The sequence below is a fragment of the Malurus melanocephalus genome, unplaced genomic scaffold (assembly GCF_030028575.1).
Source record: "Malurus melanocephalus ecotype Western Australia unplaced genomic scaffold, MMel_1.1 scaffold_8, whole genome shotgun sequence".
NCBI classification, from domain to species: Eukaryota; Metazoa; Chordata; class Aves; order Passeriformes; family Maluridae; genus Malurus; species Malurus melanocephalus.
This window is the reverse complement of record NW_026623240.1, coordinates 1,736,978-1,759,274: the sequence shown is the minus strand read 5'-3', so window position 1 is coordinate 1,759,274 and position 22,297 is coordinate 1,736,978. Positions and strand designations below refer to the sequence as shown.

General features: G+C 38.1%; 1 protein-coding gene across 6 annotated transcripts in view; it reads right to left on the bottom strand.

Annotated features, from left to right (window-relative positions):
- Positions 1-22,297, bottom strand: part of BCAR3 (BCAR3 adaptor protein, NSP family member) — a 79,724-nt gene that overhangs the window by 14,627 nt on the left and 42,800 nt on the right. For 5 of the 6 annotated variants that reach the window (XM_057373731.1, XM_057373754.1, XM_057373764.1 and 2 more), the window contains one exon: positions 20,937-20,976. In XM_057373731.1, the coding sequence (XP_057229714.1) occupies positions 20,937-20,976 (40 nt within the window). Of the gene's footprint in view, positions 1-7,831; positions 7,986-20,936; positions 20,977-22,297 lie in introns of those variants that run through there. The other variant, XM_057373772.1, reaches the window with a different exon arrangement.

Genomic DNA, 22,297 nt, shown 5'->3' with positions numbered 1-22,297 from the left:
CAGATCTTTACCAAAGACCCGTATAGGATGAAATGGACTAATTTCATCCATGGCACTCACACAAATGATCTTAAAAATACCAGGATGATATACTRAGAGATACACATTAATTACAAATACAGCACAGAATTCCTTCTGGTGGTTGAGTGGATTTTTCATTACTCAAATAAAGTTAATGAGATACATACTGCACTTGAACTACATCTAACAACACAGCAAGAAAAACATTTAAGGAATCCAAAGCAACCAAATTGTTAACATTCATGATTATTGGTTTGTTAAAAATYCTCTCCACCATGGTCTACCACATGGAATATACTCTGATTGCCAGGGAGGTCAGACATCCCYTGAGATGAAGGCAAGCATGCTTAAATAACCTTTATGAACTCAGTGAAAGAACTCCAGTGGCTAGCAGGAATCCCAGGACACACAAGGGGAAAACTGCCTAGGTAAGCAATTTTAGTAATAGCATGTCTTCCTGGATGGTTTTTTGTTTACTGAGACTGATTTTTTATAGAACCTATGTCTGCTAAAGAAGAATTGTGACTGATGAACTGTCTGTAACCTCACCAGCCTGTACCCTTSTATGCTCAACACTACACCCCAGGGCTCTGGTCTGCAAGAATCTCTGCATGCACTGTACTTCACATCATGCAAGGCTCAAAAATCACTCCAGGCACAGCCTGTGCAAGCATGTTGGCCTGTAAATAAAGAAGAGGGTAGGCTTACACCAATTATTAGCTGTGCCAATGGGCTTTCTTTCAAAAGAAAAGGTGGCTTATTCCACACAAGATGATGCAGGTAGTCCAGCCTTATGTCCCAACAGCATCTAAAAGCCAATGGGCAGCAATGGCAGGCTAAATGAGCACTAACTTCATAGTGACAAATCTTCACTTAGTAGTATGTCCTTGTTTTATTTCTTTGTGTAAGACAAATTGTTAGCTACTACCCAATGATAGAAAGAAAGCTGAATATACATTTGCAGCCCGAAGTGGATGGTAAAAAGAAATTTTAAAATAATTGAGGGCAAAAATTAAAGACTTCCATAYATTTGGCAACAAAACATGGTTGAAGCAACACTAGGAAGCTTCCAGTTTAAATACTTTCAGGTCTCTAATAGCAATAAGCCTGTCAGATATCCTTGGAATATAAAAGCAAATCAAGTCAGCAGAACTGTTTTCAAATACAGATGCTTTTCCTGACAACAACAACGCCCCACAAGTATACACTTTCCAGAACTGTTTGTTCACATTTTAGTTGAATTGTTTCCAGTCCTGATGCTATTTGAAGAGATTCCTGCAAYGCTGAGTTTTTATGAACGGATCCTTAAAATAAAAATATAAAACTACCAGCAATACAGTTTTATCAGTCTCCAGCAAAAGCAYTCAATCCTGCTTACATACCCTATGAAAGTCCTAGAGAGCCCAGACTTTAGAASAGGGAAAAAATTTCAGTCTGTAGTTATTTTAGTGTTTCTAATAAACTATGGAATTCTATGGAAGTTTATTATACATCTAAGGATTTAACTTCAGGGCCATTACACTAAGAGCAAACCATGCTTACAGATATAACAAACTATCTTTGATGTTACACATTATTTTACCTTTTTACAGGCAAACGTTAATCTAGCATACAAAAACTGGGAAGTATCAAAGTTTAAGGAAATGAAACATCAAAATATGATCTCAGGACAAATTTGAAGAGGACTTAAACTACCTACTATAACATGCTGTTCCTATGAAATTTGGGAATGCATTTTAATGGTAATTTCTCACAATAATATGCTGTTTATGCATCCAAGGGGTTACTTTGTGAGTGTTTGGCACTCTCCAAAGGAAACTCTCTATATCAAGCTCTTGTGTCAAACATCCTCATGGAATTTACCACATTAGATTGTGCTGAATAATCTACTGTATGAGACAGGCAGTAAACAAATAGAACTCCTACAGTTATTTCTGTATTGTTACTAATTAATTCCTCTTTTAGGTGATCACGTGTTTGGTTTATAGTTTAGCATTTTTTATTTGATTCTGGGAGGGGTATTGGTTTCTTGTGGTTTTGTTTGTTTATTTTTTGTTGTTGTTGTTTTGTTTGTTTTCCATTCTCCCCTCCCCACCAACAATTTAAATTATGAGGGAACGTCCTTTATTTTTAGACACTGTTTGAAAGTGGTCCAAAACCTGTCATGCTATATCCTCTCATTCAGTTCAGATAAAGCCAAAATTCACATCAAAATTCTTTCTTKGTATCCTTCTGGCAAAGTGCATTTACACAAAGCACAGCCAAGGACTGCTACAGGTACAAGACTAAAGGGGGCCACATTTCCATCCAATCTCAATTACTGTGCTTTGCACAGCTCTGCCAGGTGACAGTTAAGTGAGCCMAACAGGCAGCCTTGGAACCACCTGATTTCCTGTTGCCTTGAAGGATTCAAGGAAAAAGAAAAAGAGATGATTATTAGGGATTAATGAGAACAGCTTTGTARAAACTGAAGTGTGATCTGACTGAGGAAGAAAGACAAGCTGTACCTTTCCCAAACTTTGCCTCAAGTTTTCACAAATGTACTAAATTCATCTAAACCAAAGCTGTTATACAAGCTTCTCACAAATCCATCTTTTCTCCAACACTGGAGGCCTGCTGTGTTTGCTTAAATACACCATGAATGCAGAACTGTGACTTTCTGACCATGTAAAATCACCACATAATAGCTCCTACAGAGCTGCCAAACAAGTGAGGAGATGGAAAAACTCTGTGATTAACGAAAAACTTCAATTTTGTGAGATTTACATAGCTTTTAGTCAAGTGGATAATTTGACAGAAAGACAAATCAGCAGAAAATATTGAAGAGGATGCTGCAGCAAGAACAGGAAATACCAAGAGGGAAGACAGAGATGTGAAACAAGAAAGACGGGAGAGGACACACAGACACAGGACACCAAAAACATCTGGAAAAGTGAAAATAATGAAATTCCTCTTATTCCAAACCACTAGGGAGCAATCAACTTGTTCATACAGAAAATGAACATTTTACWGTCAAAGTTCCAATTCTGTATCAAGATATAATTCACTGGCTGCAGAGATCCCTTCAGTCTTTAATCCTGTGCCCTTGTGACCCTAATCAGATGGCCTATCTGGCACTATGAAYACAAGCATTTAAAATATACGGTTATGTGAATTTATATTTTAATGAGTACAGTGTATTTCATTTCACTTTTAACTCTACTGACTGGCCACTCAACAGACTTGCACTGAGCATTTACATGTAGAACCAAACTCTCCAATATTGTTCAAAAACATTCTTCTCAGTCTTACTTTCTTCTGTACAGAAAAGCAGCATCATTGGCCAAGGCCTTACACAGAGAGAGMGATTTCTGAATAGTTTTTCTGAGAATGAACTAATGGGGGAAAGGGAGTTTCTAAACACAGAAATCCATTTTCTGATTACTTTGGAAATTGAACTATAGCTGGTGCAAGGTTCTTCACTGGGACAGTTTTCTCTAACCTTCCAGAGGGCACAAAGTTCACACAGGACTACAGTAAGTGCTGTGTTAAGTAATAGGAGGCTCAGCATGGGTGATTTACTCAGAGAGATGAATAAATGCAGGAGAATGGCAATTTTGAAGCCACAAGATTTCCGCATGTTTCTTTAGGTAATAGGTGACAACTTTTGAGGTTACTGATGAAAAGATAACAAATTACCACGAAAACTTTCCCCATGACTGCRATGGCTCTTTAAAATCAAATAAACTCCATCATGTGCATGTCCTCAGTCTGCCACTGTGAACYGGCAGATATTCACAGCTGCCTGGAATTCACAGAAAAATGGTCAWTTTTGTGACCRTGTAATCAATTTTGGCTGTGATAGAGTTAATTTCTTTAYAGTAGCTGGTACAGTGCAGTGTTTTGGGCTCAGTAYGAGAACAATGTTGAYAACACACTGATGTTTTGATTGTTGCTAAGTCATGTTTATCCTAAGTCAAGGACTTTTTTTGTGTCATATGCTCTGCCAGTGGGGAGGTGAACAAAACGTTGGAGCGAGMAGAGCTGGGACGGGTGACCCAAACTGGCTGAACAGAACATCATGCCCAGAATATGTAAATAAATGGGGTTTTACCTGGAAGCAGGGCTTACTGGGTTTCAGGGACAGGGCGAGGAACTCTATTGTGCCTCATTTGGGTTTTTTTTCCTCTTCATCATCATTATTTATTGTTATTACTATATTTCAGTTTATTTCAATTACTAAACTGTTCTTATATCAACCTAGAGGTTTTAGCTTTGATACTCCTCCCCATTCTGCTGGGGGATGGGATGGGGTGGGGTGAGTGGGGTGTGTAGCTGCCAGCTGGGCTCAAATCACAACTAATAAGAAAGATACTTGTTTAGAAAGAGGGAACTAAAAAAAGTCTTTTAGTACAAAGATCAGTTTAATGTTAAGTGAAGGTAAAGGGCAAACTTTATTCCAGTGGACTCAACAACCACTTTCCACTACAACACTACACTTRTAACAAATCCTTACATTTCTATGAAACCACATTCAGAGCTAGGACAGCTTCATTTCTAGAATACAGATCCTGAGAAATCCTGAACTGGGAATTAGTCAAATCATAAWCCCCTTACTCAGTGACCCTAGAGATTTGCATTTCCAAATGGAAATAATTTTAGCGGTTATTTAGGGTTTTTGTTTGGTTTTAATTAAGACATACCTAAAAAAAAGGTACTACCAAAAAGTTAAATCATAACTATCTAACTAAAGAATGTTCCTATTCCCATCAAACAGAAATTGCTTACAGAGCACCAGTGGACCCTGTACTATCTAAATATTTATGATTGAAGAAAAACTGCAGTAAAAGTTTGAATAAAGATAAAATTACCATGGAAATTGAAAATAATTTTATAATGTAAGACWCATCAAAACTCAAACTCAGCAGCAAGACAAGGGGAAATCAAAGTTCAGGGAGTTATACAAAATTTCACATAATTTGGTAAGTCAGTCCTTTGCTGCTCCTCTCCAACACTAACAAATCTAACATCAAAAAGGCAGACCCATAATGCTGGGTGCTGATTACATGTAACTCACATTATCAAAYCCAACTGCATCCCCATACATGCTGAAACTGGATATATGAAGCCCGAGGATGCCAGTGAACAGATTTAGATCATCACACACTGAAGAAATATTAATTAAGATCTACTATCTATAAAAAGTGTTTGCCATTCATCCAAGATAAGAGATGGCACTTGCAATAAGTAGCTGCTTATAAAAGGCCTCTTACGCACGGCGCATTCACTGCATTAGTACGTTACCCAGTAATGTGCTACATCAACGTGCTGGAAGCCATAAAACTTGGCAGTCCTGATAATTGGAGTGGCTTTCCCCTTTTGCACAACTTCAGCTGAGGGTGAATCATAGCAGAGAATTAAGAATGAAAATACTTGAACTTCAGGTCCTTCTCTCCCTCTGATCATGACAACCATATTGACTAGTACTAAAAAAAMCCTGTCCTGTGGCTTTCATTAATTTAGACCTCTACATTTTTAAGTCACTATGTATCACTAATTTAGTCTTAACTTATTTMTTCTCTTCAAAAAAATGCAAATTTAAAGAAAAAAAAAGTGGCATAAGTCACCATTTTGTATTTTCTCTTCACTTTCTTCTTTTTTTAAGCACAAACAGAAGCCCCCTGGCCTTGAAGTTTCTCTTTATTTTCCTTAACATAAAAGCTGACCTTGACTTGACAGTAAACAGCTATAAAAACCAAATGGGATCATAAAAGATACTGACATATCATGACAGAAAATGAATTGATCCAAGTTCAGATATTCTGCACTGATCATTACATTTTCTATTAACAAATGAGAAAATAAACCAAACATCTGCTTTTGAGATTCCAATTYCACACACTAAAATTAAGTGCAGCAAACTGTGAGTGCTCAAGGGCTGTACTGCTTCCTGTGCCTTGGTGGGACAAACAAGGCAGCTCTGAGATTGGCTATATAGTGTTTTCAATTAAATTGGATAACATAATGAATTTATCTCAATCCAGAAAAAAAATCTGAATCTCTCAGGGGTAGTTGAGAACTTCAGCATTTTTGTTTATGGATCAATCTGGTATTTCATTGTACTTGTAATTACTATTAAAAGCAAGAATTAATGTAATCTAATTACACAAACTGATTTTGCTTGAACTTTTTTTAAAAATTAAATAATAATAATAATAATAATAAAAACAACCTAATGACTTCATTTCATACCATCTTACTGTTCATATCATCCTAGGCTCTTTGGCATTTCACAGAATCCACATCATTTGGGCCCCAAGGTTCAGACCCTACTTGATTTGACCACCAGCTATTTCTATACCTACAGCCACTTTCTCTTCAGCAAATGCACCCCTATTCCCTACCATCCAAACTCCTTAAAATAGCAGTTCATCAGATTTAACTAATGCTAAATCTGCATCCTGGAAGACATGCATTCAAATCTATTTTAAATGCTGCAAATCTCTTTAAATAGAACCTTATTTTTGAAAGATCCCAACTGTGATTTGTTTCTACATAAGAGGTTTTATTTTTTACCCTCCATACAGCAAACACTATCAGTGTTTCAGTTTCTCTAGAGACGATATGGATTAGACTAAATGGAAAGTTGCCATGACAACACCACCATTATTTTAGGTATTAGAAATTCATGCCAAGTTAAACAAAGGGCATAAGCATGGACAAGAACAAGTTTTCTAACTGTTCTGACAGCCAACAATAAACCCCAATGTCATTTAAAAAGTYACAGAACTGGAGAACTAAGCCTTAAAACAAGAATGAAAATTAATTACAGCACAATAGWGCATTTTAGCACWCTATTGTGATGATAATTGCTGACACCTGTCCCAGTCAGAAGRAGTCAATCTGATCAGAATCACTTTCTCAGTGTGCCCAAAAGTCTGAGCTCCTCACTCCACTCTTAAAAGTGAACAGTTATAAGGCTAAATCCCTAAAGGTGAGAGAAGCGAGCAGCTGTTCCCAGCTTTTAAGTGACTCATTAAAAAGCCAAAAGGCCAGAAGATARAAACATTGACATCCTTTCTCATTGCAAGTGCTCCACAGTATTAACCAATGAACAATTCACATGTAAATGTYAAATAAAACGATTTAAAAGCTTACATGTAAGTCACAGATCCTCAAAAGTAGTTAGTTATCCCACATGACTACAATTCCCAAGTCACTTAGACACTCCTTGTGTGACTCAAGATGTTTATGAAGGCTTTYCCTGGGCTTATAGTGCATATAGAGCATTTTTGTGTAAAGTAAATTATGTTCCTGTCCATGGCAGAAGGTTTGGATTAAATGACCTTTAAAGATTCCTTCCAACTAAACCATCCTAAGAGTATATGATTTTGTGTATTTTGCAATCAAAGAATGTCTGTAACATAAGAACAAATCCAAATTTGTATGAAGCATTAAAAAACCACCTTGTGCTTCTGAGCACAATTGCCTGTGCTTTCTTTAATTAAGTGGAAAAAATTAGGGAATCAAATGGTCTGATCAGTTAATCTCTGAAAACTTGAAAATTTGCTAAAATTCCCCTCAACAAGATCCAAACCTGGCTGTCTCTTGTTTAGGCATTTTTACTTAGTCCCTAACCATAAAGACAGCCGGCTTCAGGCTCATAAAATTGCAAGTTGTTTAACCTTCTCTCTGAGACAATAGTGAATTCTAAAGGTGTTCTTTAGAAGAGAAACACTCTGTACATAACCATGGTATAAAACCAAACATTTCTAAACAAAAACTAAAAGCATTACTAACCAGCACACTGTTGTTGAAAAAGAGCACCTACCTGGGCTCTGATAATAGACTTACGATGATAAAAGCAGCAAAGTGCTGCAATCAGCATTTGAAAAACACTGTAATCCTTCGGCATTTTCAGTTCTGCTGTCTGTGGCTCCTCAAGACTGGAGATAAACAGTCACTACTAGCAGTGCTCTGAGGTTCAGCAAGCTCTTCAGTATCACCACTGCCTGCAGAGCTGCTACACCCCCCTACTCACGTATCAGTCCGGGACACTTTCCACAGCTGAAGCTGATACCATCAATTCAGTGACCGCTGGCACGCCGGCTTCCAGCATGCCATACAGAGAGTGCCAGAATCCTCATGTGATCTGCTCCACTCACCAGTGAAATCCTAGCTCCTCTATCTTGGTGTCCCCTGGCTCAGAGATGCGTTTWAGCCATCAGCACAAGGCAAACTTCTCTTCTTGATGAGTTACAATACCTGTCTCCCTGTGCTGATAAAGGCTTAATCACTTGCTCCAGCTCAATCATGAAACATCTCTGTCTGCATCATCAATTACACATGCATAAAAGAAAAAAAAAAAAAAAGAGGAAAAGTAGTTGATTACTGTTTGATGACCATAAGAATTGAGCTTCGGTAACCAAGGAAATTGATAAATCTGTTTATTTTTAATTAGGAAGCTTCTGGCAGACAGTCCTTGGAAAAAAATAGCAAGAAACCAACCTTGTAAACGTAGTCAGTGTTGCAACCAAGGTACCTTTAGCATTTAAAACTCTCAGTGGATAGCTTTAGCTTGATGATACTGTCATGGGATTGTGCAAATTGCTTGAGAAAGAAAGAATTGAACTAATGAATGTTTGATTTGGCAAAGACTACAACAAAATAAAAAGCAGAAGATTAATTTATGCCTGTGATTCCATTCTCTTGGACAGCACAGTCCATAGCTTACTGACCAGTCAGCAAGCTGCTCATCAGCAAAGAATCTGACATATCTCAGGGCCCTCTCAAGAACCAAGGCAAAAAAAGGCAAACAACTTGGGTAATTTTAACAGGTGTAAGAGAAAAGAATCACCTTCAAAGCAGCCTAGTTAACAGATTTGGTGAAACGAAACCAAATGGACTGGATTGAGTGGTACAAGAAAGCCTGTAACATTTAAGAAAGAGAAACTTTGAAGAGATCAATCAATTATTACTTGGATGGTTTCAAAAGAATACAGAAATCACAGATATTTTAGGTTTTGGATTAGGAATAAATTAATCCCAAGGAGTGGTTAAAATGAATAGTTACTTGTCCTTTTCATCAGCAACAAATATATTACATAATTAGGAGGACTCATATATTAAATGTTTATTGATGTCCTCAGGTATTACTTGCAAGGTACCTCTCACCTATTAACACAGTACTTCCTCCCCACACTGACTGAACAATGGGAAGTGCTGCCCTCAGTGCCTGCATCCAGCAATAGGAATTCCTACACAAACCAAGCAGCAGCATCACTGAGAAAAGATATAAAATGCGCACTGCCTTTCAAGGAAATGGGACAGCCTGCCCGTCTGAAAAGGAAACCTCAGTGTTGATAAGGAAAGGGAAGTGTGATGTGTAAAGTTCTCTTACCTATCTGACCACCTAAGGTTTGCAGGTACCCACCACCAAGTTAAGCACCAAACCCAGAAWGTTCACTTGGCCATGTGTAGGAGATGCTATGCCAGACTCTTCTGAGAAAAGGAAAACAATGTACGAATAAGGGAACAGAACATTAAATGGACTGCAAAGTAATAAACCTGGCAATAGAAAGAGTAGAAGATTGGCCAGAAAACAGGATGAAAATACTGACTTTGAAGATGAAGTCCTGCTATAGAGTACTTTATGACAAACTCAAACAATGAATAGATAATATAATAGGAATGTGAAAGTACCCTCCTTTTCTCTTTGCTCTGTGTTGCAGAATATTTTAATTTACTTTGAATTATTTTTGCACTTTGAGGAACTCCACAGGATTACTTTAGCMGGTAGCCAGAAAAGAGAAGATTAAAAGACACCCTGCAAAACTTCAAACACAAAAACCTCAACTGTGATTCTTGTTTCTTAACTGAAATTTTCTGGTACTGTGGCAGGACTGTATTTTAAAAGAATATTAATCGAAAGTTCTCATAACACCCAAATCCAATTTTAAAACCAGAGGAGCAGGGGGAAGGGATGATAAAAAGTAAATGGAATTGAACACTCCACCAGTCAAGGTGTTTTTGTTTTATAATGCTGCCAAGACAGTATTAGTATCACTCACTAAGATTTCACTTGCAACACCATGAACAAAAACTATCAAGACAATCAACTCAAACTACAGCAAGTGACAAGAAGGGCTGTTAGGGTGAGTTATCTATTTTGGCAGCAGAAACAACTGATTTAGCAGTGCAAATAAGGTGGACGACTTCTGCTTTGAAAAGAATCAGAAATTCCAGAAAGGAGTTCTTTATGGGATTTTAAAAAAAAATAGGAATACTATGATATATCAATTTGAAATTCAAACTAAGTTTCTCATCCACCATCAAGAATAAAACCTTTCAGTTTTTCAGAAAAAGGAGGATTGGAGTGGCAGGTCTAACACAAATGGTAACTTCCTGTTCCTTATTTCCTGTCTTGAGAGAATGCCAGAAATAATGAACCTTAAAAAATATTACTGTACAATTCCATACAGCAGCTACTGATGCTTTTTATCAACAGTATAACTGATGGGGAAAAGTATACTTTATTTAAATAGTAAATGTGAATTAAAAAAATAAACGAGTGAGATTTTTTTTTTATTAAAAAAAAATTTTATTATACTTCTGCCTATGCAGCTCAATGAATAGATGACAACCTTTGCAAGACACTGTGATACAGCAGTATGAAAATTAATACTACTGGAAGGAATCTCAAAGAKTATGTGAGAAACCTCTGGGTGAGAGTATGGCATTTCCTGCACTGRTGGCTATCATGGAGCTGTTTTCAGCTAAGGTGACTGAGGACAGCTTTCAGGCTGCACCAAATAATGCTTCATACATAGGTAAGATTTACATTTTAAAATACTGACTCAGAGAAACAAAGGATGGTTTAGCCACATCGTCACTCTCCTGAGCCTTCAATTTTTTGCTGGTGCTTTGGACTCTTGGACTTCGCATATGAGAAATAAACTGCTTCTTGTACCTTGGAAACATCAAATACAATCCTTTTGCTAAGTCATCTACTCATGTATTTCAAATGCTCTCTAGCACCAAGAGGCCAACCATCAGTTTCATTTCTTTGTTTTCAAAGATTCTTGCCTAAAATCTTAAAATATCTGATAATCTTTTAATCTGCTTCGATGGTTGGCTGGCTAGATTAATCTTGATAAATTCAATTACTAAGCTTAATAAGAAAAGATTTTTAAGTTCATAGAACCCATGGCTGCATGCGTTCAAGGACACTGAATTATATTCTCTGCTAAGTTCCTAATATCCCATTATGAAGATATATTTAGGAGTCTCTGCTAACCCCATCTGTTATTACAAAGCCTCTAGAGTTATTTAGGGTATTTTCATGGCCTAGTTTAAATTACCCTTACCCRGTGTTCCCTTGACACACCCAACCTGTGCCCAGCTCACTCGCAGCACATTGCATATGCAGGAGTTGGAGGTGTTCACACAGGATAGTGTGAATCTKCTTGGGGGGGAATATTCTGCTTTAATTTGTACAGGTCAAACAAGAAAACATGTAGGGATAATTTCTTTAGTAGAGGTCAGTTTCTCTTTCTCTCATTACTGAAAATAAAAGAAATTTTGTGGCTTCAAGGTTTTAAGTGGCTCGAGTAAAGCAACCACACTCCATTAAAATATAAATGCTTGAAAACTCTCAAGCAGTCTGAAGTTATCAGAGCAGTCTGCAGAGCTACAAGACACGATGTTATTTTGAATGAAGTACCAGTCATGCTCATGGAAGTGCTCAGAATTCACACACAGAATTATTATGATTTGTGACTTCCTATCAGAGAAATAATTTCAGACTTAATTAGATGAGGGAATTGTTGGCTTGCTGCTTTGCTTTGCACTACTTCATTTAAGCATTCAAATGAGCCTAACAGCATTCAGGGAAATACATGCRACGCTTTAGGTTTCACCTCACTAAATGGGAGTAAACAATCGAGGCAGGAAGCCAGCTGTAAATGAAAGAAGGCACGGTGTACTGTACAAGGGTCAAGAGCACAAATCTGATTAGATACAGCCCGGAGCACTGCTGCTAAACGAATGACGCCACACGAACACGGACACGTCCCCATTACACACAATCTAACTATGGGCTGAGAGCCTATGGCTACAAAATGGCAACCTGGGGTAGTACTAAAAGACAGTRTGAATAAAACTCAAAAGAAAACACCCAAAGAAAAATCAAAGAACTTAAATCTTCAGCTGAAACATTTTTMATTTAATAAGTAAGACTTTTTGCCATAACTAGTTACTTGTTCTTTTTAATGTAAGAAAACATCAGGCAACAGGGAAAACTGACAATTTATCCACGCAAACAGTATCTTCACAATGCCCACTCCAGAACAGTTTTAGCAGTAAGTCCTTCAGACATGGCACATCACCTTGAACAAACCTCTGGTGGGATGCCTCCAAATATAGGTAGAGCCCAGCTTTACAGCTGAACACTTTTCAAAGTGCAGAATAAGCAGAAGAAAGGGGATGACAGCACTGTCAGAAAGCTTACTTTTATCTGCTCCTCAATATCTCAACTCAATGCCAAGTGTCTACAGGCACAGCAAGTCCCATCTCTCAGCTCATGTCTTACCAATCCTGTCTCAATTTTTAACAGAACTGTCTCTTTCATGTTCTCTTGGCTAACCTCACTTCCTGCATGGTGTTGTTGGTGCAGCTTCTGATCATAAATCAACAGACAGAACTGCAGCTGTAATTACCCTTGTTTGCATTGCAAGGTGTGGTGTGGGAGAGGTCAGCATAATTTCTTCCTCCTTTCTATCGTGGTTCTGTGAGGCAGTCTCAGAAATACGTTGCAGTTGTACAGGAATAGTGAGAAAAGAGAATTTGCATCTATTTAGTTTACACTGCTGCTTGAATAAATCTCTTTGAAAATCTGCCTCATATAAGAACTCTGGTTGGCAGGTACAAGAAATAAAAGCCCAGCCTGTTTATGAGCTTCCTACTAGGTCCTGCTTTGCACTTTAAGACATACAAATACCTTTGAGATTTATATGTCTTAGTTATAGAAGATCAAWTTTTTTCAAAGTCAACTGGTTTTCCTACTAGACACCTTTCCATTGTGACTCCACTGGCAGGTTTTATCGATCCTACCAAAAACTAGCATACATATTCTTGAGCTCCACCTACTGTCTGTCAGCCCATGTACAAACATGAAATAAATCTGTACTCTCACCTACTTTTCCTTCAATTTGTTCCTTGGATTGGGAAAAAAAAAATTATGAAAAGGCATGAATTTCCTTTTTGTTTGGAATTAGTTCAGTTTATCTTCTTGTCTGCCCTGCTGACTTAGCTGTCATTAGTCTAACTAGCTCTGCTGGTCAGCATACCAGAGCTGTCTTGCACATAAAAAGAATGCATCAAGACAATTGTTAACTTTAGACTTCTGTTTTTTAAAGTCTCCCCAGTGCTGCAAAGTAAAGTGCTTGCTTATSTGAGATTTAAACAGATTTTAAATATAACGGGAAGATGAAAAAAAAGTGTTACTTCACCACAGTAAGTGGAKGCTTTCAAAATATCTGGTAATTATCTAAAATTCCTGAATACCCCAAAACACTTCTCTTTTATTCAAAGGATGTGTGTTTCGGATGTGCAGCACTCAAAAAGAAAACTTAGTCACTTGGGGTCTGTCATAGCTCAGCTTTTCAAAAGCCTTTAYGACCCCTGCAACATTTTACTAACAAAAGGATTTAAGGACATGGAGGCAAATGACCTCTAGGYATTCTAGAGAGTCAGCATAGAATTGTACTCTGTTATTTGTATAGACACTTATTTTCTACAAATATCCATACAAAAATGTCAGGCCAACCCGCTCCTCTGACAGGACATAYCAGTAGGTGACATCTCAACTGAAAACGTTACATGCTCCCCCTTGTGGCTCATGTGCTCATAGGCATTGAAAGATCAACAGTAAGATGCTGCATGGAGTTAAACATTTTTATGTCCCTGAAAGCTTTTGCTATTATCTTCAAAACTATGATAAGTAGGAAACAGCCCCCTTCCCCCCCTCTTTCTTTGAAAAAGAAAYACAGGTACCTCTATTTGCTTTCACTGGCATGGACATTTTGACTTGGGTATATTATCAAAAGGCCAGGTTGGATGGGGCCCTGAGAAACCTGGTCTAATGAAAGGTGCTCCTGCACAAGGCAGGGGATTGTAACCAGATMTGTTTCTGAGGTCCCTGCCAGCCCCAACCATTCTGTGATTCTGTGATAACTGTCAGCATTTGAGAGCCACCAGGATTAATATTTTTGAGAAAACAGGTAATTCATTTCAATCCAGATTTCACGAGATCACTAGAGATAAATAAGACCCATCTTTTGTACCCCAAGACTTCTATCCTGTGTTTCAGATTCAGACTTTCCCAGCTGATGCGTCTCATCTGTAAATAAGACCTGACAGTAGTTACTGATCCTCTAACAAAGGTATTGAACAGTTCAACTAAGTAGCTATTGCGATTAGTATTACTACTAGTGCCAAGGAAATCAGAACAAAGTAATTTTATTGTTTCCAGCTCAAAGCTCAGTGCAATCTCAATGCAYGTAGTGGCTTTTGATGACTCCAGACCAGACATCACTTGAGAGTTAATRAGTAATAACAGAAGTAGAATACAGACATTAACAGGGTCAAACCCATGGCAGGATAACATGTAAGATTAACCATTAACATGCAAAGAGAGAATGCTTGCTGCTCTAAGAATTATCAGCATTTACCAAAGCACCCTCAGCATTACAGAAGATGCTCCCATAAGCCAAATACTTTAAACTCCATTTCAGCATCCGGAGAGATGCAAGAATGCATCAGGARTGGGGAATGCACTGCCAAAAGTCTTCACAAGGCCAGAATAATTGGAAAGCCACTATCCACTTGACTCAACTCACATAAGGATTATTGTTCATAAAGAAAGAAAAATTCCTCCTCACAGCACCCTAACTCCCCTTGCCTCTGTCCCACAAAAACCAAAATCCTCAACCAACCAAAAAACCCCACCAACCACAGAAAAATCCAGATCTTAGAGCAAATCAGGCCATTCAGGAACTGGGGGCTAGGAAAGAGCAAAAAGCTCCAAACAGCAACAGGCTAAATTGGGATTCACTCTTCCAGGGAAACATGAACTAGGACAGTAGACTGAAAGTGCATTGTCTTGCAGAACTGTAGAATCATACTTCCTGCATAATTTACTGCAAACACCAGCTCACAATTTATTCATCACTGTGCACCACAGATTACAAAACTGCTGACTCAACCTTATTTTCAGAGACTAGCCTGTTGGTCAAACAAAATTCCACATGAGAAAATACTGAAACTTGCACGTTAGATTCCAGCACTGATTATGAATAACTGCATTCTATAAAGTCAGATAAGTTTTCTTTAACTCCAAATTAACAGGGCAAGATTCTCACCATGATCTCAGGGGAATTAATACTTAAGGGCTACTGAATTTCACTACATATGTAATTCCCTAAGTATATTTTTATATTTTCCTGGGCTGATGAAAGCTTTTAGGAATAAGTATCATACACACTTGAATAAATAGCTGCCCCATCCAAGCAGATAAAGAGCAGACATTGTAAGAAATAAGGCTGAAAAAAAAAATCTACTACCTGAAATTTTACTGTCACCAAAACAGTACTAAAAGACAAGATGCTTTGTCCAACTTATTGCAACAGCCCAAACTTATCCCACRAGAAAATGAAATACAGGTTATGAACAGAAGACAGCAGTTACAATGAAATTGTTATGAAACATGTGATTCGAATAAGCATGACTTGATTAAAAATATCCAGTCAAGTGTTTCTTTTCCAGCAGAGGGCAGTGCACAACCAGCAAACACCCACCAAGAATCAAACGGAAGGTTTTCATTGAGACAGATAATTATATGCATTTAACATGCATTTAACATTAGATTGGCTGTGGCTGTAACAGAATCGTATATGTCTGAATTACACAGCTTACATACAAGAGACAACTGCAGTGGAATGATGTTTGTGAAGTTTCTGTTCCTGCTAAGTAAAGAAACATTTAAAAAAGGAAGTATCTCTGATAGAAGCATTGCTGACATCATGGATGATCTTTGAGTTGGATGACAAATCCACAATGAGAGACACGTGTAAAGTCCAAGACGGCCACATGGGCATATCCCTTTTGTCCTCAACCAAACACATTCCACCTTCTGTGATCTTGTTGCCCTTGCTGCAGTTGCAAGAAGCATGGAAAAGAAGTCCCCAAACCACTCTACAGACTCAAAAGGAACGTCCTGATCATGTGATGCCTTAGAGTCAGGTATTCCTCCCAGTTCTGATATGTAATGCTGTCAGACAGCGCAGAAACCCAACAAACTTTGCACTCACAGGCCCCAACTCGCATCTCAACAGGCAGGTCTCTGCAGGAGTGTGATACACAGCAGCAACAGGAATACACTGGAGTTGGCAARTTTTCCAGTGAGGTGGGGATTTCTCTAATATATTTCCATGTCTAAAAAAGGCTGCTTGCGAGGAAATGTCAYTGTCATCAGGAAAAGCTGTTTCCCRAACTGTAGMTGCTTGTCATGCTGAGACAATYTTCTTTCTCAACTTTCCTAAATGCACATATACACATACAAACTTTACTTTTGGTCACCCTCTTACTATAATTTTTTCTTGGCCCAGCCAGCAGAATGGTGAGGGTCAAACACCCATGCATATATTGGATTGGCACCTACAGTACAATGAATTTGTGCAATTAACTATACAAACTGTGTAYCAATAAATCTCATAACCTGATCTARGTTTCCTGAAGTTGAACTAAACCCACAAAATAYTGTCCTATCTTGCAAAGCTATAGATAATGATCAACACACTGGAATGTCATCAAARTTTTATTTTCAGTTGCACTAACCAAAGCCATGATGAATGACAGTAATTTCTATGACAGTTTGCTTTCAAACAAAATCAAGGAAGAGTAAAAATCAGRAGAAAAATTAATACTGTGGGGCTGAGACAAGAATCCTTCAGCAGAACYTCATAAGGGACTCTTTCTGCAGCTGTAACTTCCTTAAACCACCAACAGTTTTTTCAAGTCTGAACCTAAATATAAACTTCCCTCATGACCATGCTGAGCAGACAATCAGTCATAAATTTTGTAATTTTTCCACTAATGGAATAAAATACAACTCCAAAACCTCAGGCCATAGTAATATTTATCAACTCACTGGTGATATGGATTTCTGTAATTATTAAGCATTATTTCCACAGGAAATGCTTGAAGGTGTCCATGAAAGGAGTGAAATCTCTTTTTATTCTTTTCACCCTGATATAGCTTCAATGATTACAGCACACCCTATAAAAAGATCCTAAAGTATTTATAGTGAGTAGGAATGGAACAGAAAGCTATCTTTAGTTCACATGAATTTGATCAAAATGACTCACAAAAAGTTCTCTGACACACTCAAATCTGCCAGCCCTTGAGTTTTTCTTCCCTGCTGCTGGAATCTTTTCTGTGGATGTGCAGACTCCGAGTATGGGAAAAACCTGCAGAGACTACCAATGGATCTATTATTTGGTTCATAAAACTTGTAAAAATCTCACAGAATGTACAACGTGCTATTGTGTCCCTAAATCTCTTTCATGACTTGAGTAGCAGCCTGATTCAAAGCAGTCTGGCCTGTTTTCACTTCTACCATAAAAGGTTTTTTTTTTGAAAGAGCCATTTAACTGTGACCATGGTTTCAGCAGCACTACGAATACAAAGGAAGAGTTGAAGCCATATGGACACTTCAGCATACTCAGACTTCAGCAAATCAGCACTTTTTTTCCCCCCCCTCTTAGAACCTGCTTTTGCATAATTAGCTCTCTTTATATAGTGAATGAGCTAATACATCAATATTCAAGATGTAATAAACTGCAACTTGCAAGCAATGCAATTTAGATTAAAAAGTAAAAACCAGTTAATCTATAGAGAACATTCTCTTAATAAAAAAAWWAAWTATATAATCAGTGTTTYCTCTCTTGTACTTTGAGCAGAAAAAACAGTGGGAAAAACCCAATTTATTTTGCCTTTCCTCGGTTCAGAGTATTTCTGAATWCAAAGATTTATTTCTATTACTTTCAGACACCAGATTTCAGCAAGGCAAGGTTTGTCAAAAAGCAAATTGCTGTACTCAAAATTTACCATCAGTCTATCTGCTTGTCGTCACTATGGCCGTGACAGACATGATGATATTCTTCTCACTGTGAAGCAGCACACAACCTAAACCAGCACACTGAACCATGTTATGCTTCCTCAAGCCCAAGTGAATTCTCCACCTTCTACAGCACAGTCCAGTTCTGAAAAGATGTTGATCACTCTCCAGCAGGAGCATTCTCTAAACAAGTATTAATTATCTTTCTTATGCGACTCACAAGAAATTCCAGTAGCATGGTTGCACCACTGCAGAAACAGTGCTGATTTGCAGCTGTGAAGCTGCAGGGTCAGCTCTGCGCCCAAGTCTTTCTGTGAAATTACTTTTTAAATCTAGCTAGTTTAAAACTAGCTACTTGTCTTGAAGGAGAATAGGTGTGACTGTGCAGCCTGATAAAGTGGATGAGTTAAGAGAATGGCACCTATTTGATTCTTTCAACACAGCCACCTACAATTAGTGTGTCAGGAARCAACAGGAGCAGGGCTGATCCCCAGGGGACAGCGATCCGGGAGCACAGGGAGGGCAACACCCTCACCACAAGGTGCAGTCCTCTAGCACCCAAACCCAACCAAGGTGAGCAGGGYGATGACACCGACAGGTCCTATCACATTCCGGAGAGCCTCAGGCAAGAGAGGCAACAGGCCAGGTATAAGGTCTGCCCCRGGCTTTCCACACAGCACTTGGGAAACAGGACCAGGGCAAGGCACAGCCACGGAACACCTCGGGMAGGCTCTGAAGAGCCCAGCCTGATGCAGCCCTTGCTCACTGGCTGTGGGTGGAGSATGGCCAGGACACGTGAGAGCAATTAGTGCCCTCAGGGCCCTGACACACTGCATTTTGCTTGGGACTGTAAACCKTGGGTAGAATTGTCAGCAGCCAAACTATCCTACCACAATTTAAATTTGTGCCATGTATTACTTTCAAGGTAATGCAATTCCTTTCAAAGTTGTAGTCTGAGATTTCTTGTCTAGAATTCCTATTATAATATGGTTCAGTATACGGAAATATAGTTCAATATATTGAACTAGGATCCAAACTCACAGTTCACTAAAGGTAGGGATATAGACAGGAAAAATTGAAAAATGAAGGGAAGAGAAGGAATTGGTAACCCTTGTATTCTCCTTCATAAGCCTCTTTTCCTCAGACTTTGTTCCTCACCATCAGATTTTTAATAACTAAGCTTAGCAYCACTGCTATTGACAAGAGTCCAAGGCAAGCTTCTACTAGAAAAGTTGAAAAGACCTGAAACCAAATGTATAACATAGAACTTGCTGCGACAAGATACACATATTGACGAATTGGCACATGATACCTCTGCCTTCTACTTAGTCACATGGTTAAAAAGGTAACAGCATACTCAGTACAGCACAGTGCAAGACACACAATAAATTAAATACAATTAAGCAATTAACATGTCCACCACTWGGTTGCCTCTGGCATCCCCTCTTCCAAAGCACTCTTGAGAAGGCTTTTGGCTTTTCTCTTTTCTACCTCTTTAATCCCAACTTTGGGCTGGGATTGAGGCCAGGGACCTCGTAACACTGAACTACCTGCTCAGAGAAGAAATCCAGCAGCTCTTCTGAGAACCCTGGGGCAGMCACTTTTCCAGGGACCTTTGTGTTCTGCTCTTCCCCTTCTCTCCATCAAAACCCTAATTCCTGCATCTACCCCAACTGTAGGCAGAAAGTCCAGCAGAGGACTCTGCCACACTTTCAGTCAATTCCCTCTCAACACTGCATTACCATCTCCTAGTTTACTTCTTCAATCAACCTGAACCCTAACCTGGGCACATTTCCATTTCCCTCAACTATGAGCATCCACAGGGGGAATTCTAGCACAAAACCCAGTTGAACTGGTTCTCCTCAGTCTCCTCCTCACCTGAACTTCTAACCTGCTGCAGAAATTCAAGTGTCTGAKAAATTCAGGTTGTCCACATTAATAGCTATAGGAATATCTTGTGTTAAGGGTAACCTGAGTTTATCTGACACTTTTCAGAAAACAGTCTTCAAAAAGACAGGGAAAAAAGCCCAACAATTAGAAAAACCTATTGTTGAGACACATGACAWATAAGCCAGAATTTTGCAATATTCTGAGGAATAACATTCACTTAAACAAAATATGTTAAAAGGTACTAATTCAGTAAAAATTACAGCCTTACAAAAGACTCACAATAMAGAATCACATCCCTATGGCTTCTTCCAAAGACTCTACATTGCCATGCCGGGATTGATTTTTKAGTAGAATATATGAATACTACTAAATAAAAAGAGTACTTTTTATTTACTCTAACAAAATACACACGCTGATCAGATACAAAAGGAAAACAGAACTCACAACTTTTCCAGGACTCCAATTATTTTTTGGACCAGAAGTTAATTTTTAATTGCAATTTTAGTAAGTATAGTGCTGAAATGGTAAACCTAAATTTGACATCATTATGATATTTTCAGATGTGGTTTTTTACTTCCCCAGTAATCCACAAGCAAAAATAGTTTCTTTTAATCTGCTAACAAAAGCAAGAATCTAGGCAGTTACCATATAACTTAAAGAAGTCCCAGTACAAAAATGCARCCTACACCCAAAGTACAATGCCCACAAGTATTTCACCAAAGCTTTAGAAAATACYCTGACATGTATAAATAATTGCTTTGTCCCAAAAGATATAGAGCTGCACTGCCTACGTACAAATGACTGGAAATGCTCTGTCAYTACTGGGTATGCACCAAATAAAATATTTTAAGGGTAAAAAACAGTATCTTACCTTAACATATTCCAATGTAGGATCCAGAATATTCTGATCTCTGTAAGAGAATGATACCAGGAGAGAAAGGACAGACAGAAAAACAAACAAAAAAATAGTGAGTCCACATATCACCTGATACTGAAGAGATGCATTCATATGAGCAGTATGTTACTAAATCACATTAAAATCCCCATTAAAAGCTATGTGTTAGGGCTTGATGGCCTATACTTTCAAATTTTTAATAAATATGTAAATCACGATATTCTTCTTCAAGTACAGGTAGTGGAGCCAATAGTAATTAATTTAGGAAATAAAGTTAATTGTATAATTTTAAGCAAATCAAAAACAATCTTGATATTTCAAAAAGATGTCAGAAATACTTACTTGCCACYTAAAATATTTGAAATAAATTTAAAAGAGAGCTCTCTGAATGGCTTTTACATTTATTTCCTTGCTTTCATGTTTTCTCATTTAAGCTACCAAATGTTTCTGAAAAAGTTTAGTTCTTCACTTGCCTGTGGAATCTTTCAGGACAGAAAGTCTACCAGCACTGCATSTACAACACACTCCCAAAGAACAAACCTGCTTACTCTGGCAGTGAGTGTGTTTTATTATGGTCTGCATTTACAATCTCCATTCCTGCAGACCAGCCTTCCTACAAGCTCCACTGTTCCCACCTTCTGGTACAAGGCAAATGATCTCTCGGACAGATGAAGCCAAAGCAAAATGAAAGAGGTAGAAATGCTTTAAGACAAAAAAGCTTGTTTACTGGTGTATAAAGCAGGAAATGCAGAAGTGAGCAGAGAAAGAAGTGACCTACATTTCTTTCAGCATCCACATGACAAAAGTGCTTTGAAAATGTTTGGCTTTGGGAAATGGATGGTGTAATGAGTATTTTCACAAGTACTGTAACCTTTTATCTGGTAAACTGTCCCACAATAAAATGTATGAAACCCCACTTCACCGGAAATTGTATAGAAAGATGTTTATGTTGGAGCCCTGATCACCTCAGATAGCTGTGTCCAAGCAGATCTACTCCTCTCTCCCCATCTTCACTTGATATTTAAGTTTTCACCTTTGTGCAWTTTTTTTGAAGTTGTTTTCAAGGAATGGTAACTTTCATTGATGTACAGTAACTGRTTTTACTAATCTTTACTGAATAACTACTGCTTTTCCTGTCATTCGATTCCACCCCAAAACTGTCACATTATAAGCAGGAAACCAGACTAAGCAGGTAGCCCAAATAATTAGAAGACATCAAAGAAAATTAACTCCYGAATCTCAGCTCTCTGTTAACAATGATGATTTGTTTCCTTATGCCATGTGCTCCCAGTGAAAGAAATCTACAGTACCATGAAGTTAGGAAAAACATAAAGCAC